Source organism: Penicillium coprophilum (assembly GCF_028826855.1).
Source record: "Penicillium coprophilum strain IBT 35676 chromosome Unknown utg000004l_segment0_segment0, whole genome shotgun sequence".
Classification (NCBI taxonomy): domain Eukaryota; kingdom Fungi; phylum Ascomycota; class Eurotiomycetes; order Eurotiales; family Aspergillaceae; genus Penicillium; species Penicillium coprophilum.
The window spans coordinates 3,213,447-3,227,250 of NW_026622723.1; the positions used below are offsets into that span (position 1 = coordinate 3,213,447).

Below are 13,804 nucleotides of genomic sequence, written 5' to 3' on the forward strand. Positions count from 1 at the left end.
AAAAAAAAATTAACGACACCATCGATTAAGAACAGCGGCTCGCGGCTCGCTTTCTCGACCGACATTGGGTCAGGTTTGAGTCAAGAAACATCCCGTGGTGACATGTGGAGGGTAACGTGAAGAAAGAAGATCAAATGAAACAAGACGGACACCAGGAAAGGACGTGCACGCCGGGGGTAATATTTTTTTTACACAGAAAAACCACTAACACCGTTGTTGCTCTGGAGTTACTCAGGCTTCTTGCCAACCATGAGGTACATGGGGGTGAAGAGGTTCTTCTGGGCACCTTCAACCAGGCAGTCAGCAGCCAAGGCCAAGCTGTCGGCGGTCTTCTGAGAACCCTTGGGGAAAAGACCGATGGACTCGCCGGCACCGACAAAGCGGTGGGCAATGCCACGGCCCCACCAGGTCATACGAGCGATGGTGAAGAAATCCCAGGCCGAGCCCATGTGCTTGAAGGAGCCCGCCAGCGGGTAGTACCACGGAATGGGGTCGGGACGAGCAGCGAGATCCTCGTGATGCTTCAGTACAAAGCCAGCGTTCTTCATGGCTTCGAGACCTTCAGAGATACGGACCATGTTAGAGATACCGTCACCCTGCTCGATACCGAGGCGAATACGACGGTGCTCAGCATCGTCGTTGTTGTAATCGTCAGTCATGAGCCACTCGTACACAGCGAAGGTACCGCCAGGCTTCAGGACACGGAAGATCTCGCTGTAAACACCGACAAGCTCAGGGGCGTGGACGGTGGCTTCAATGGCATACACGGCATCGAAGCTGTTGTCGGGGAAGTTCATCTGCATGAAGTCGCCCTTGACAAAGGCCATCTTGTCCGAGAGACCCTGCTTGTGCGCGTAGTGAGTGGCGCGGTCGATCTGGTAGTCGTTGTTGTTTAGACCGGTGACATGAGCACCGGTGAACTTGACCATCTCGCGAGCAGGACCACCGACACCACAACCAACATCCAGAACCTTCATGTCCTCAGTGATACCAGCCTGGAGGGCAAGGTAGTGCTCGTGGCGGGCAATGGCCTGGTGGAAAGGCTCACCGTAGGCGAAGCGGCAGAAATGGAACGAGGAGCCCCATCCATACTCGTAGAAGTCGGTGGCCAAGTTGTAGTAGCTGCAAGAGAATCATCAGTATGAAAAGCGTCGATCAATGGGGTTATTTCTGCACGTACTGTCGGGTCAAGGTAGCATATTCAGCCTTGCGGGCCTGTCACGCGCAAATTATTAGCGACACGAACCAAATCTCTTCGATACACATTGCCATACCTCACGGATTTCCGATGTCTCATTAGCGGCACTTTTGTTGTCCCAGTGCTTGAAGTACTCGTCGATGGCGGCCTTCTGAGCGGCGGCGTCCTTCCCGCGCATGGCAGAGAGACCACCTTGCGCCTTGGCAGACTGGCCGTGCAAAGCCTTGTTAAAGGCGGCATCACGCGCCTTGTCCTCACGTTCCAATGCAGAGGGAGCCATGGTGAAGAAAGTCGCAAAGATTAAAAGGGGTAGATGGCAAAGGGAGGCAAAAAAAGTGTCAATTTCCAAGATTTTCTAAGAGAAAACAAGGTAAACCACTGTAAATACCAGAGAAGCGAATCAAGAGGGCAAAGGGAATGAATTGGAGAAGTACAACATAGGAGAAAGGGGAAATAAATAAGAGAGTCGAATCCCAAGCAACTTTTTGACAATCTGAAGTGGAGAGCCAATCAGGGGGGAATCTCCGAGCGACTAGACCTTTAGTGTGCCTGGAGGGGGCCAATATTATCGTTTGGGGGAGTGGCCACACTCTGCTGTCCTCACGGGACTCCAAAGTTCCGGACTGTGGCTGAGTCGGACACTCCACCACCCGGTGGGACAAAAAGGTGACCTGAGGCATCCACGTGATCTGGCAGCCACACTACGCCACACGCCACTTCTATCGATCTTGATAATCCAACCTTGGGAAGCTCTCTCATCTCTCGGATTGACCTACTCTCCGACATGCCTCCCCAAATTAAACATGATTTGAACCGATCCGGCTGGGAGTCAACAGACTTTCCCTCCGTCTGTGAGAATTGTCTTCCCGAAAATCCTTATGTCCAAATGATCAAGGAAGATCATGGTGCAGAATGCAAGATTGTAAGTGTTCCTTGCTCCCTCCAAGCTTGTCCATACCCACATACTAACTACTTAGTGCACGCGCCCATTCACTATCTTCCGTTGGAAGGCCGATCGTACTTCCCGCCAAAAGCGATCCATCATCTGCCTCACATGCGCGCGCCTGAAGAACTGCTGTCAATGTTGCATGCTAGATTTGTCGTTCGGTCTCCCTCTCGCCGTCCGTGATGCTGCCCTCAAAATGGTTGCCCCAGGACCGGAAAGCTCTATCAATCGCGAGTACTACGCGCAGAACAACGAGAAGGAAATCGAAGAGGGACGTGGTGCCATTGAAGCATACGAAAAGACAGACGACAAGGCTCGCGAGCTTTTGCGACGCCTTGCAAACAGTGAACCATATTACCGCAAGCCCAGAAGAATCGAAGCACCTGCCGAGGACGACAAAGGAGAGGAAAGTACGGCGTCAGATCAACCGCGAACAAACAGCCGCTATGGAAATGGCCCCGGGCCGGTCCGTACTAGTGAAAGCCGCGTCGGAAACCGTCTTCCAGGCCGTGGTGGACGAGGTGGTGGCCGTGGTGGCCGTCCGTTCCCCAGTACCACCCAGCTGCCGCCCTCAGCTGCAGATATTCTTCCCCCAGCGGATCCCAACGTCACTTCCTTGTTTATTACAGGCGTGGAAGACGATCTTCCCGAGCATACGCTCCGCACATTTTTCAGCGAATTCGGCCAGCTCCGGTCGCTTATTTGCTCCCACCGCTCCCACTGTGCTTTCATCAACTACATCAACCGTGCAGACGCTGAAACCGCTGCAAACCACTGTCAGGGCAAGGCTATCATTCAGGGTTGCCCTCTGCGTGTCCGTTGGGGGAAACCGAAGCCACTAGATAATCTGGACCGTGAAGAGAGAATGCAAAATGCTCGTGAGGGTCGCCAGACTGTGGGATCGGTTGGCAAAGGCAAGCAAGCGGACCGACAAGCCATTACCTCTGCAGGCGAGGGTGCTGGCCAGGAGAAAGCTCAGCCTCATGTTGTCGCACCGCCGCCCGGATCGGGTGAGGTCCAGTACGCCAGCATGAATGGCGATTGAACAGAGCTTGCGCAGAGATACCATTAAATCAAATCGAGGTTGCATGTAAGTTAGAATTCGGAGCGGGCGTTATCAAGGATTGGGTTATTCTATGCAGATCTATGTACTTCAATCGAAAATACCCCGAAGACGCCAATGAATAAAAGAGTCGGGTATCTTATAATACATGTCCGGTCACTGTCGTAGCTTATTTACCGTGCCATATGCCGTTGCTTTGGCAAAGGCTTGCAGACTGGTTTCGACTTTCCAGTATCGTTTGTTGACGTTGAATGGACTCGGAGAGTGGGCTCAGATTCAACTGAGCATCAGGGCAGGGGAAAGAAACCATCATGACGAGCAAGCCTTGTGAATCTTGACGTCCTTTTCGCCGACTTTGATAGAGTCATTATCACCGCGTTCGATCTGATCGTGGATATTGAGTTCTGTAAATACAATGGCTCGTTAGTGAACAGTTTGTACGGGTACTAGTAGTACAAGTCTACGAATTAGAATTGCACATACCCCACTTGGCATTTTCATCTCCTTGCTCCCTCGAGCCCTGGACGATGTTGTGGCGCAGGATGTTCGCAACCTCGATCGCATGATTGATCTGCATTCCAGTATCGACGGCTGGGCGACGGTTTTTCTCAAAGTTCTGGCGCGCTTCCTGGCGCGCAGCGGTGAGGACCGGGAGATCGTCTGTAACCGGTGTCAGTATGAGGGAAACAAGGCCTCGGTGGCGGTTATGTTTGTCAAACGAACTGTGAAAAACAATCCGGGTGGACCGGAGAAGTTGGCGATAGGCGCTCTTAGCGGCAGCGGCAGTGGAGGTGGCCATGATGAAAAGCAGGAATTTCACAGAGAAGTATAGAGGTGATTAAATATAGGAATAAGTCGAGAAGCACAGGTTGCAAATTGTTGCTGCGGATGATTGGCACGGATAAGGAGCTGGGGATGAAGTTATTGGTGACTGTCAATCCGTAATAGAAGTGATCACCAAGATTGTAGATCGACCAAACCAGAAAATTTGAATATCCAAGTCAACAGAAGGAGCAAGGCCTGGTGCCATCGCCAGCCTTGAAACTCCAAAACGGATGACCCATGATTGGCCGGAGGGGCGGATAATTGGGGCAGAAAAAACGGTATGCAAAAAATTCCATCGCGGGACCCAACACTCTCCACACACAACTTGGTATCATCACCAATACCATTATACAATGGCTGCTGCTCAAGTTGTTAACATTTCCCTCCCTACCTTGCCTCAGGGCTGGGCTGGCGAGAAGGATTTCAAGATTGTCGGCGCTCTGTCCGGTGCCACCAAGCGCAACGTGGAGCCCGTTGGCCCGCACTTCCTGGCTCACGCTCGCCGAGTAAGTCCTACAAACGAACTCAATTTTGTTTCGCTCTCTCGAAATTAACAAACTTTTAGTCTCGTCACAACCGCACTTTCTCCGAGGATGAGCGCCTCCAGGCCCAGAACAACGTCAAGAAGACTGAGACCGAGGAGGATGACGATATCTCTGAGGATGAGGACCCTATGATGCTTGCCCGTGAGGCCAAGGACTGGAAGGTCAGTAATTCAAAGATTTATCCTGGTTGGCCAGGTTCTAACTCATAGCAGGGCCAGGATCACTACGCCGTTTTGGGCTTGAAGAAGTACCGCTGGCGCGCAACCCCCGAGCAGATCAAGCGGGCTCACCGTAAGAAGGTCCTGCGTCACCACCCTGACAAGAAGGCCGCTCAGGGTAAGAGCGACGAGAATGACAGCTTCTTCAAGTGTATCCAGAAGGCCACCGATCTGCTTCTGGACCCCACTCGTCGTCGCCAGTTCGATTCCGTCGATGAGAACGCTGACGTTGAGCCTCCCACCAAGAAGCTCACCGGTAGCAAGTTCTACAAGGCTTGGGGCCCCGTCTTTGTCGCCGAGGGTCGCTTCTCCAACAAGCAGCCTGTGCCCACACTTGGAGACGAGAACAGCACCCAGGAGCACGTCGAGACTTTCTACAACTTCTGGTACAACGTTGACAGCTGGAGGACTTTCGAGTACCTCGACGAGGATGTGCCTGATGATGGAGAGAGCCGTGACCAGAAGCGTCATGTCGAGAAGAAGAACGCCAACGCCCGCCGCAAGCGCAAGACTGAGGACACCGTCCGTCTGCGTGAGCTTGTCGACGAGTGTCTCGCCTCCGACGAGCGTATTAAGAAGTTCCGCCAGCAGGCTCGTGCTGGCAAGGACGCTAAGCGCCTCGCCAAGGAGGAGGAGATGCGCCGTCTCAAGGAGGAGAAGGAGAACGCAAAGGCTGCTGAGGAGCAGCGCAAGAAGGCCGCCGAGGAGGCCGCCAAGGCTGACCGTGAGAAGAACAAGAAGGCCAAGGAGGCCGCTAAGAACGCTTCGAAGAAGAACAAGCGTATTCTCAAGGGATCCGTTAAGGATGTCAACTACTTCGCCGCTGGGGAGCCTACTGCCGCTGAGGTTGACGGTGTCCTCAGCGACGTCGATCTCATCATGGGCAAGATCGACGTTGATGAGCTCGCCGCTCTGGCTGAGAAACTCACCATCGCCGGTACCGATGGCGCTGCTGTGAAGACTACTTGGTCTGGCGAGGCTAAGCGCCTTGTTGACGCTGGCAAGCTGAAGGCCGGTGAGGCCAAGGTCTTCGTTTAAATATCTTTCAAATATTCTTGTCTACTAGGTAGATGAGGGGTAGCCTATGTACCTGGGCTTTCCTGATCATGACTATTCACGCCACATAGAGTAGAAAAATACATGGTGCTCTTATCCAAACGCGTTGTAGTGTTCATTTTTCGTGACTTTTGTCCTGCTCCATATAGTCCTCCAAATCCGCACTCCCCAGCGCACAGAACTATTGGCTGTGAGACCAGAGACCAGGTCCAACTTCCAAGATTACTACTGCATTCAGCCAACTGCATGTTTGAACACTCCCAGCCACGTGATTGGTCACGGATCGAAGAACGGATGCCTCACTTTCTGATAATCTGTTTCTAGGCTCATGTTCCCATCGAGGGGTCTCAAAGCGGCGTTCTTTGGGGACGCAATGGATGTCTCTGGCCAGGGTCAGTATGCCTAAAAGTGGTACCGGATAATTCCATCACGTTAACGAGTGGAGGTATTCAGAGCCACAAGAACCCAATATCCGGAAAATCCTACGAGTCCACAAAGACAGATTGCTTAAATATGGATCCTCCCAAAATATAGACCTTGAAACCGAGAATATGCGCTATATCGCCGAAAACACGACCATCCCGATTCCCCATGTTCACGGAACTCAAGATCATGATGGTGGCGTTAAGTCTATCTTAATGGACTATATCGAAGGCCGGACGCTGCAAGATGCCTGGTCCAGCATGAATCCAACACAAAAGATGTCTGTTGCGCAGGAACTGCATGGTTATATACAGCAACTGCGAGGCCTGAAGCATGCACAGCTGGAGTGTTTCAGTCATAAAAGTATATATACACGATGCCCAATCGACCTGGACGAGTACCTATTTTCGAGACTGACGACCTCAGTCCCGGATCTCTTGGTGGATTATACGGCCACTAGACGGCCGGAGGAGCACATGGTCTTCACGCACGGTGATCTGGCACCGAGAAACATCCTGGTTGATGACCATGGCCACGTCACTGCAGTATTGGATTGGGAGCTTGTAGGCTGGCATCCTGAATGGTGTGAAACTGTTAGAGCGTATACCTTTTGCAATGATATCCCCGGCTGGACTCCCTATTTATCAGCTATCTTCCCACCGGATCATGCAACAGAGTATATGGCTGTGGCATTTGCTAGAAATATGACACGGTGAATTGAATACGATATGTCTATTTAGCTGGAGTTCATTCTGAGAGGCATCGTATCATTTTCTTCGCTTGTGAATCCACATCCGGATTTCCACACTCTCGTGTTGAAAATAAGCATCATCTGGAAAGAAGGTGCGAACGCGGATTGTGGTGATACTACTTCAGCCTATATGTACATCGAGAATGGGGCCAGTGATCCACGCTTCAACCCCCGAGGACGCATGTTACTCCTAGCTTTCAAAATGTCCCGAGATAATGTAATCCCACCCCCATGCAACAAATATGTCAACCGCGGCCCAACCCTTCTAGAATTCATGATGAGTGATCAAGTCTACTTGACAGCCGAGGCGTGGATTTGAATATAAGTTACCAACATATCCCCGCAAATGGTGAGCTCAACTGGAGTTTATTTGATTCCTAGTGACCACCATGATTTTCGACCCAGACAGTATCGAGATTCCCAAGTCTTACGAGACTCTTCCGTTGACCGATGTCAAAGTCTCCCACCACCCGGCTGGGGCTCCTGAAGCTACCCCCGTTGTTGTGGTGACGCTGAACCGACCCGAAAAGCATAATGCATTTACTCTAGATATGATGCATGTGTTTGAGAAGATATACCCTATGTTTGATGTTGACGAACGAGTAAAAGTCGTGGTACTTACCGGTGCTGGTAAGATGTTCTGTGCAGGTGCAGATCTTGAGCGAGGATTTAGTGGAATGGAGAAGGAGAGAAACAAGGACCACCGCGACAGGTAAGATAAAGACGCTTCTGTACGTAGCCTAAATACCCTTTTCGCTGATACCATTGCTAGCGGCGGCCGTCTCGCCTTGGCCATCCACCGCTGCCGTAAGCCTACTATAGCGGCCATGCAGGGCTCCGCCGTCGGGCTGGGTATGACAATGTGTCTACCAGCCGCCATCCGCATTGGTTGCCAGAAATCCAAGTACGGATTTGTCTTCCCGCGACGGGGTCTGACGATGGAATCAAGCTCTTCATTCTTCCTTCCGCGTTTGATTGGTTACTCGAATGCTCTTTACTTGCTCACAACTGGAGGCACCTTCTCAGCTACATCGCCACACTTCGGGACGTTGTTCCAGGAGACATACCCTGATTCAACTCAGGTAGTCACGCGCGCATTGGAGCTTGCTACGGAAGTTGCAGAGAGTGTTAGCCCCATGGCGTCATATCTTTCGCGAGAACTCATGTGGCGGAATCCAGGGAGTGCTGAAGAGACTCATCTGGTTGATTCGGCGGTTCTGTACCATATGTTTAGTGGAAAGTATGCTGTCTCCACCTTGTTTCTTCAAGCCTTCTTGTATAACTCTATATGTCAAGAAGAGATGCTGACCTAGCTATAGAGACTCAAACGAAGGCATCAAAGCATTCTTCGAGAAACGCAAGCCGAAGTTCAATGCAACCCTTGAGGATGATGCACCGCCCAGCTTTCCTTGGTGGTCTGACGTTGATACCGGCAGACGTCCAAAAGCTAGCAAGGCGAAGCTGTAGCTAGACACACTGCTATCCAGCTATCTTGTCCAGCCATCCGGGAGGGACAGACATAGATTAAGGGGACAAAGAGAAGTAGGAAAGACTGAGATTTGACTTCGAGTATTCATAGCATAGCACAGCTACATGAGAAACGAAGAGAATTCAACGTCACAAAATCTTAAAGTACATATAAGTCTATATTCTGCAAACAAGCTGTTGTGGAATCTCATCAGAGATGGAACATCCATAGATGTATCCCGAGAAAGCGAGCGGGTCCGGGATGCGGCGGAGCTCTTTTAAGCCGCATTCGTTAGATAAAGTTAAAGCTGAATCTGACAGCCGCGTGTCCCAGTCTCCATAATTTTCAGCTCCATCCACCTCTATCAAACTCCACTTGTGTGACTCAGCCTAATCTTATACTTCGAGTTCTGCAAAATTATACCATTTGGGGCATTTGATAAATGTGGAACTACTCCACATCAGACGAAGGTGGTTATCACGGCAGAGAAGAATAAAGGCTGTTTGATGTCGAATTATTCGAGTAATGTATCATTGATTCTTTAGGAACTCTGCCATGGCCTCCTTTCTGTCACTTGAGAACCAGACGCGGTTCTGAATACAGAAGTCGACGAGGGCATTGGATGCAGAGACACCGGGTCCTGATGATTGCCATTTCGCCGCTCAAAGCGCTTTTTTATCCAGGGCCGGAGGTTGAACACACCGCCGCAAATAAATATGCCCACCCAAAGTGTCAATTCAGTTCCATAAATTATTATACCAAGGACATTAATAGTCGATCCAAACACTGCTTGCATATTAGCCATTGGCAATCTCTATCTTTGAATATGAAGCTGACTTACGAACAGAGACGAGTGAAAACAAGTCCCCAGCAGCATCAATTCCAACAAATATGAAGCTGATTCCTCGAACAGTCCGATGGACATAAATATCCCAGTAATGTCTCAGTACTCCCGCTGCAAGTAAACATGCACTAAGAACGGCCATCAGGATAAGAGGCCATTCCAGCCCACGCTTTTTTGCAGTTTGCAAGGCAAATATGAGTCCAGCTTCAATACCACCCAGCAGCAGCAGAAGTGAAGTGACCGCGACACAGCATTTCATGATTTGGTATTTCTGAATCTGAGTGAGCATTACGAGGATCACCTTGGGTAATAAGAGAGATGATTACCTTTCCATAGTATAGACATTGTGCCCAGGTAAGGAGGCTGAGTGTAGTTAGAATCTGTGGCTGAATCCTTAAGGCAATATTGAATTCTTCCACAATGTTGTACACCCCGAGAGGAACCCCCGCGACGGCCCATAAGAGCATCATTGACCCTTGCAGCCCTTCAGTGTCATTTCTTCTGTAATTGATGATTATTTGAGGAACGAGCTGTACAAAGGTATTAGCGTGGACTCAAAGCTATTTGGCATACACAACCGCATACTTGAATGGACCAGCAAACCTAGAAAGAACAATTAGTTTGGTCTACTAATCCAAAAACAAAACTTACTGCACCCAGAGTACCAAGAACATTCTCTGCGACTCGATTGTTCATTTCTAATGGGGATTGTCATTGGAAGGGAAAAGAGACTGAGAGCATCAGATAATAATATGTCTGGGACACGTGAAGGTGGGGCCAGCTCCCCGCTTCTCATTGGATAAACATTCATGAACTGTGCTACGACGATCCATGGTTCAAATTGTGTCTCTTCCCAAGTTCTATAAATGACTGGCAAATTTTGGCTATAAGAATAACACTGTTGCTCATATACACAACATATGCTGCGCCTTGGAAGGAAGATAAGATCAACTGCCAGAACAAGTATGTAGCAGCCCTATACTACAAACAGATACTTGCTCGTGTTTGTTTGTGCAAAAAGGGAGGAATTAGCAGAGCCTAGGCACTGGAAGAACGATAGAACTTACTTGCCTGGGTACCCATTGAGACTCTTCAGGGAGACGTTGCTGGTAATATTCCCTAGAGAAGTCTCTTCTTTTTTTGGGTCCTCTGTAAGTCATAGTGGTGCCCGTGCGCGTAGGATGAGAATGACCAGAGAGGTGGAAATAGCGTTGGGTTGATATGTTTCTCTCCTAGATCTCTCAATATTATTGACATCTGAGGTGGCGGATATGGAGATTGGAATAGCAAATCCGAGTCAAGCTCCACACTCGATAGGGCGCAATTACCGCTGATTGGGTGTGTTCGGTTTTATGAAGGCAGATGTTTGGCCATGAAGAATATATAGGCAAAGATTAATAGTGTGTGTGGAAATATAGAATATGGGAGAATGCTGGATTTATCTTTCGCTTCGTCAAAATCATTGCATACATTGTCATGTAAAAGTCCCTATTCAAAGGGATATCCCGCCCCGTTAACATCATGGCTTTGCCAGCAATGATCTTTCCCGATGAACACCAGACTTTTAAATATTGCGAGTGATAGCCCTGTTGTAAAAGTTTAAGATTTGACATGTATCAACGCTCTGCCAAACCATTGATGTATAAATCGATAGTCAATTAGACATCATGTAGGTATGATCGCTTCTGGCTGGACCTGGATGATCTGTGCCTGGTGTCTAGTGCCCTTTTATATGATTTCAATAGAAATCCAACATGGTACAAGGGCAGATGCAACTGCCGTGTGTGTGTGCCGGGTGAATCCTACGTTTGTACTTTGTCGGCGCAAATGTACTTGATTGGCCTACCCCTCTGCCCTCCCCACTAGAGCACGATGTATAAAGATGAGGATATAGGCCAGTATCAAGTTGAGTATTTGAATCCCGACTTCCCAGCTTGCGTATTTGCCTGTTTGCCCCACCAAACTCAGAATAGATTCTCCCACACCTCATCTCTCTCCGCATCTGATCTCTCCCCGCATTTATCTTTTCCGAGGTCTTCTATCTCTCATCTCACTTCCACTTCTCAACCATCTTCGGCATCTCTTCTTCTCCAATATTTTATCTCTATCCGCTTGTTTACCCTTTGACTCTGAACAAGTCTTTCTTGAGAGCTAGCAAAATGACCAATCTATCCTGGGAAGATAAGTGTGCCACCAAACGGGCCGAGGTAGACGCCAAAATGCCCACAAGATGGCGACTGTCAGCAGAGATCCTACAGCAAGTTGATAAAAACGAGCTGGAAATTATCGACGTGCCCTCGAAGTGCGGCATCCTCAGCAAGGAAGAGCTCGCAATTACGGAGATTATCGACGCAACATCTCTACGAGACAAGCTCGCTGCGCAAGAGCTTAGTGCCGTCGAGGTGACCGCTGCTTTCTGCAAGCGTGCCGCCATTGCGCAGCAGTTGACTTGCTGCTTAACCGAAACTATGTTCTCAGAAGCTCTCATTAGAGCTGAAGAGCTGGATGCGCATATCAAGGCTACTGGAGACCCCGTTGGCCCGCTTCACGGTATCCCAATTAGTCTGAAGGAGACCTTCAACATCAAGGGAGTACCGACTTCGCTCGGGTTTGTCTCTTTCTTGGACCGCGAGCCCGTAACCCAAAACTCAGTCTTGGTGGACATTCTGTTGGAAGCAGGGGCAGTGCTATACGTGAAGACCAATGTGCCCCAGACAATGATGACAGCAGACTCGCACAATAATGTCTTTGGTCGGGTGCTCAACCCACACCGAGATAATCTCACAGCCGGTGGCAGCAGTGGAGGCGAGGGAGCTTTGGTGGCCATGCGTGGATCTATCCTAGGAATTGGCACTGACATTGCTGGGTCCATTCGCATCCCAGCCCTATGTTGTGGTACCGTGGGGTTCAAGCCTAGTGTCGGCCGTGTTCCATATGCCGGACAAACGAGTGCTGGAAGATCAGGGATGACTGGGATAGCTCCAAGCGCAGGGCCACTTTGTCACTCAGTTCGCGACGCAGAGATGCTTCTCCGAGTGGTTTTCAATGCACCATCCGATAATATGGACGATACGGCTCTGGGATTTCCTTGGATCCAGCCGGTGAAGCCACCCACGCAGCTCACAATCGGCATCTTGCCTGAAGATCTTCAGTCACCATTGCACCCCAACATGCAGCGTACACTTAGAAGGGCAATCGAGAAGCTAGGAAATGCAGGCCATCGCATCGTGGATCTATCTAGCCAGATTGACTTCTTGGGAGCCGCGGCAGATCTAGCATTCCGATTCTTTCGCATCGACCCGGACCAGACAGCGTTGCAGCATATTCGTAAGTCTGGCGAGCCGGCGATCCCGTCTCTCCGATTTACATACGACCTCGATGGAAAGGGAGAGGAGCCGAATTTGCGGGATTTATTTGCCTTGAACACCTCCCGAGCAGAGATCATGGCTAAAATGCGCCGGGTGTTCCTCGACAACCATCTGGACGTGATTATCGGACCGGGATACCAGAGCACGGCAGTGCCTCATGACACCTACGGGGTTCCAGTGTATACAGTCATTGCCAACCTGGTCGACGTATGTTTCCTTTGGCGGCACTTGCCAACATGAACACTAACTGGAAAACTAGTATCCCGCATGCGTCATTCCTTATGGCTCGTCCCAAATGGCCGCTGATGCCGAATTTGTTCGCGATGTGGATTATTATCCTCCTTGTAAGACATCTCTGGGATATATTTAATGATATATGCTGACCGAACTCAGACCACCCGAGAGAGGTCGAGAACGCGCCCTGCCATGTGCAGCTTATCGGGCGTAGACAAAAGGATGAGGTGCTGATGCAGCATGCGCTGATTGTGGAAGAAATATTGGCCAAGTGATGTGGAAATGAGATGAACCTCTCAATAAGTGGATAGCAGTATCCTTTTTTGGTGTGGAAACTCAGAAAGTTCAAATCGGAATTGTTCATACTCCGTAGTAGTTTCGTAGGGACGTAGACAATAGAAACTTGGAGGCACTCAAATTATGATGTAGATAAGCCCTGGACTCATCCTAACCCAAGTTGGAAGAAATCTTTGAAGATTCCATGGTTGAGTGTTAAGATTAGAGCGTAGAACCATGGATATCTCTGCCGATCGGAGAAAAAAAAGTTTGTTTCCCACAAAGATATCGTTATTGCCACTTTTGCCACTTATGCCTCTTTATTTCTGTGATGTTCAGCCACCTTTCATATCGAGTTGGAGTTTGATAAAAATAGAAATCCCACGAAGCAATTACTCCGTACGGATTACAGCATATGTCTCTTCGGGAAGAGTACGTATGCATCTGCGTAAGATGGATATCCCAGCCCCTCCCACTTACCCAAATGGGACTAAATGATCATCTACCCGGGATGACATCATCTGGAATGAAAACCCGTTGTTAGGGGCTTCCACATTGTCTTTGTACGGAGACGGAAGGATTCCTGAGT

The 13,804-nt window shown here is 49.7% G+C and overlaps 8 protein-coding genes across 8 annotated transcripts; 5 read left to right on the forward strand and 3 right to left on the reverse strand.

Moving 5' to 3' along the window:
• Positions 1-227: 227 nt before the first annotated feature.
• Positions 228-1,478, reverse strand: erg6 (sterol 24-C-methyltransferase; the record flags this gene model as incomplete). The annotated part of the gene is made up of 3 exons (XM_056676797.1): positions 228-1,122; positions 1,181-1,215; positions 1,275-1,478. The coding sequence occupies 3 exons, from the start codon at positions 1,476-1,478 to the stop codon at positions 228-230; spliced, it is 1,134 nt and encodes a 377-aa protein (XP_056531797.1).
• Positions 1,479-1,982: 504 nt separating this feature from the next.
• On the forward strand, positions 1,983-3,189 carry slt11 (Pre-mRNA-splicing factor ECM2; the record flags this gene model as incomplete). Its single annotated transcript, XM_056676798.1, has 2 exons — positions 1,983-2,120; positions 2,176-3,189. 2 exons carry the CDS (start codon positions 1,983-1,985, stop codon positions 3,187-3,189), a joined length of 1,152 nt encoding a protein of 383 aa, XP_056531798.1.
• Positions 3,190-3,516: 327 nt separating this feature from the next.
• N7500_005655 (LYR motif-containing protein) lies at positions 3,517-4,006 on the reverse strand (the record flags this gene model as incomplete). Its single annotated transcript, XM_056676799.1, has 3 exons — positions 3,517-3,611; positions 3,691-3,867; positions 3,931-4,006. 3 exons carry the CDS (start codon positions 4,004-4,006, stop codon positions 3,517-3,519), a joined length of 348 nt encoding a protein of 115 aa, XP_056531799.1.
• Positions 4,007-4,385: 379 nt separating this feature from the next.
• N7500_005656 (putative ribosome associated DnaJ chaperone Zuotin) lies at positions 4,386-5,833 on the forward strand (the record flags this gene model as incomplete). The annotated part of the gene is made up of 3 exons (XM_056676800.1): positions 4,386-4,538; positions 4,598-4,738; positions 4,790-5,833. 3 exons carry the CDS (start codon positions 4,386-4,388, stop codon positions 5,831-5,833), a joined length of 1,338 nt encoding a protein of 445 aa, XP_056531800.1.
• Positions 5,834-6,402: 569 nt separating this feature from the next.
• N7500_005657 (aminoglycoside phosphotransferase family protein) lies at positions 6,403-6,990 on the forward strand (the record flags this gene model as incomplete). Its single annotated transcript, XM_056676801.1, has 1 exon — positions 6,403-6,990. The coding sequence occupies one exon, from the start codon at positions 6,403-6,405 to the stop codon at positions 6,988-6,990; it is 588 nt and encodes a 195-aa protein (XP_056531801.1).
• Positions 6,991-7,414: 424 nt separating this feature from the next.
• On the forward strand, positions 7,415-8,492 carry N7500_005658 (uncharacterized protein; the record flags this gene model as incomplete). Its single annotated transcript, XM_056676802.1, has 3 exons — positions 7,415-7,737; positions 7,798-8,265; positions 8,345-8,492. The coding sequence occupies 3 exons, from the start codon at positions 7,415-7,417 to the stop codon at positions 8,490-8,492; spliced, it is 939 nt and encodes a 312-aa protein (XP_056531802.1).
• A 542-nt stretch (positions 8,493-9,034) lies between these two features.
• On the reverse strand, positions 9,035-10,033 carry N7500_005659 (PQ-loop repeat-containing protein; the record flags this gene model as incomplete). Its single annotated transcript, XM_056676803.1, has 5 exons — positions 9,035-9,279; positions 9,335-9,608; positions 9,664-9,867; positions 9,923-9,940; positions 9,989-10,033. 5 exons carry the CDS (start codon positions 10,031-10,033, stop codon positions 9,035-9,037), a joined length of 786 nt encoding a protein of 261 aa, XP_056531803.1.
• Positions 10,034-11,496: 1,463 nt separating this feature from the next.
• On the forward strand, positions 11,497-13,214 carry N7500_005660 (putative general amidase; the record flags this gene model as incomplete). Its single annotated transcript, XM_056676804.1, has 3 exons — positions 11,497-12,912; positions 12,965-13,049; positions 13,099-13,214. 3 exons carry the CDS (start codon positions 11,497-11,499, stop codon positions 13,212-13,214), a joined length of 1,617 nt encoding a protein of 538 aa, XP_056531804.1.
• Positions 13,215-13,804: the final 590 nt, after the last annotated feature.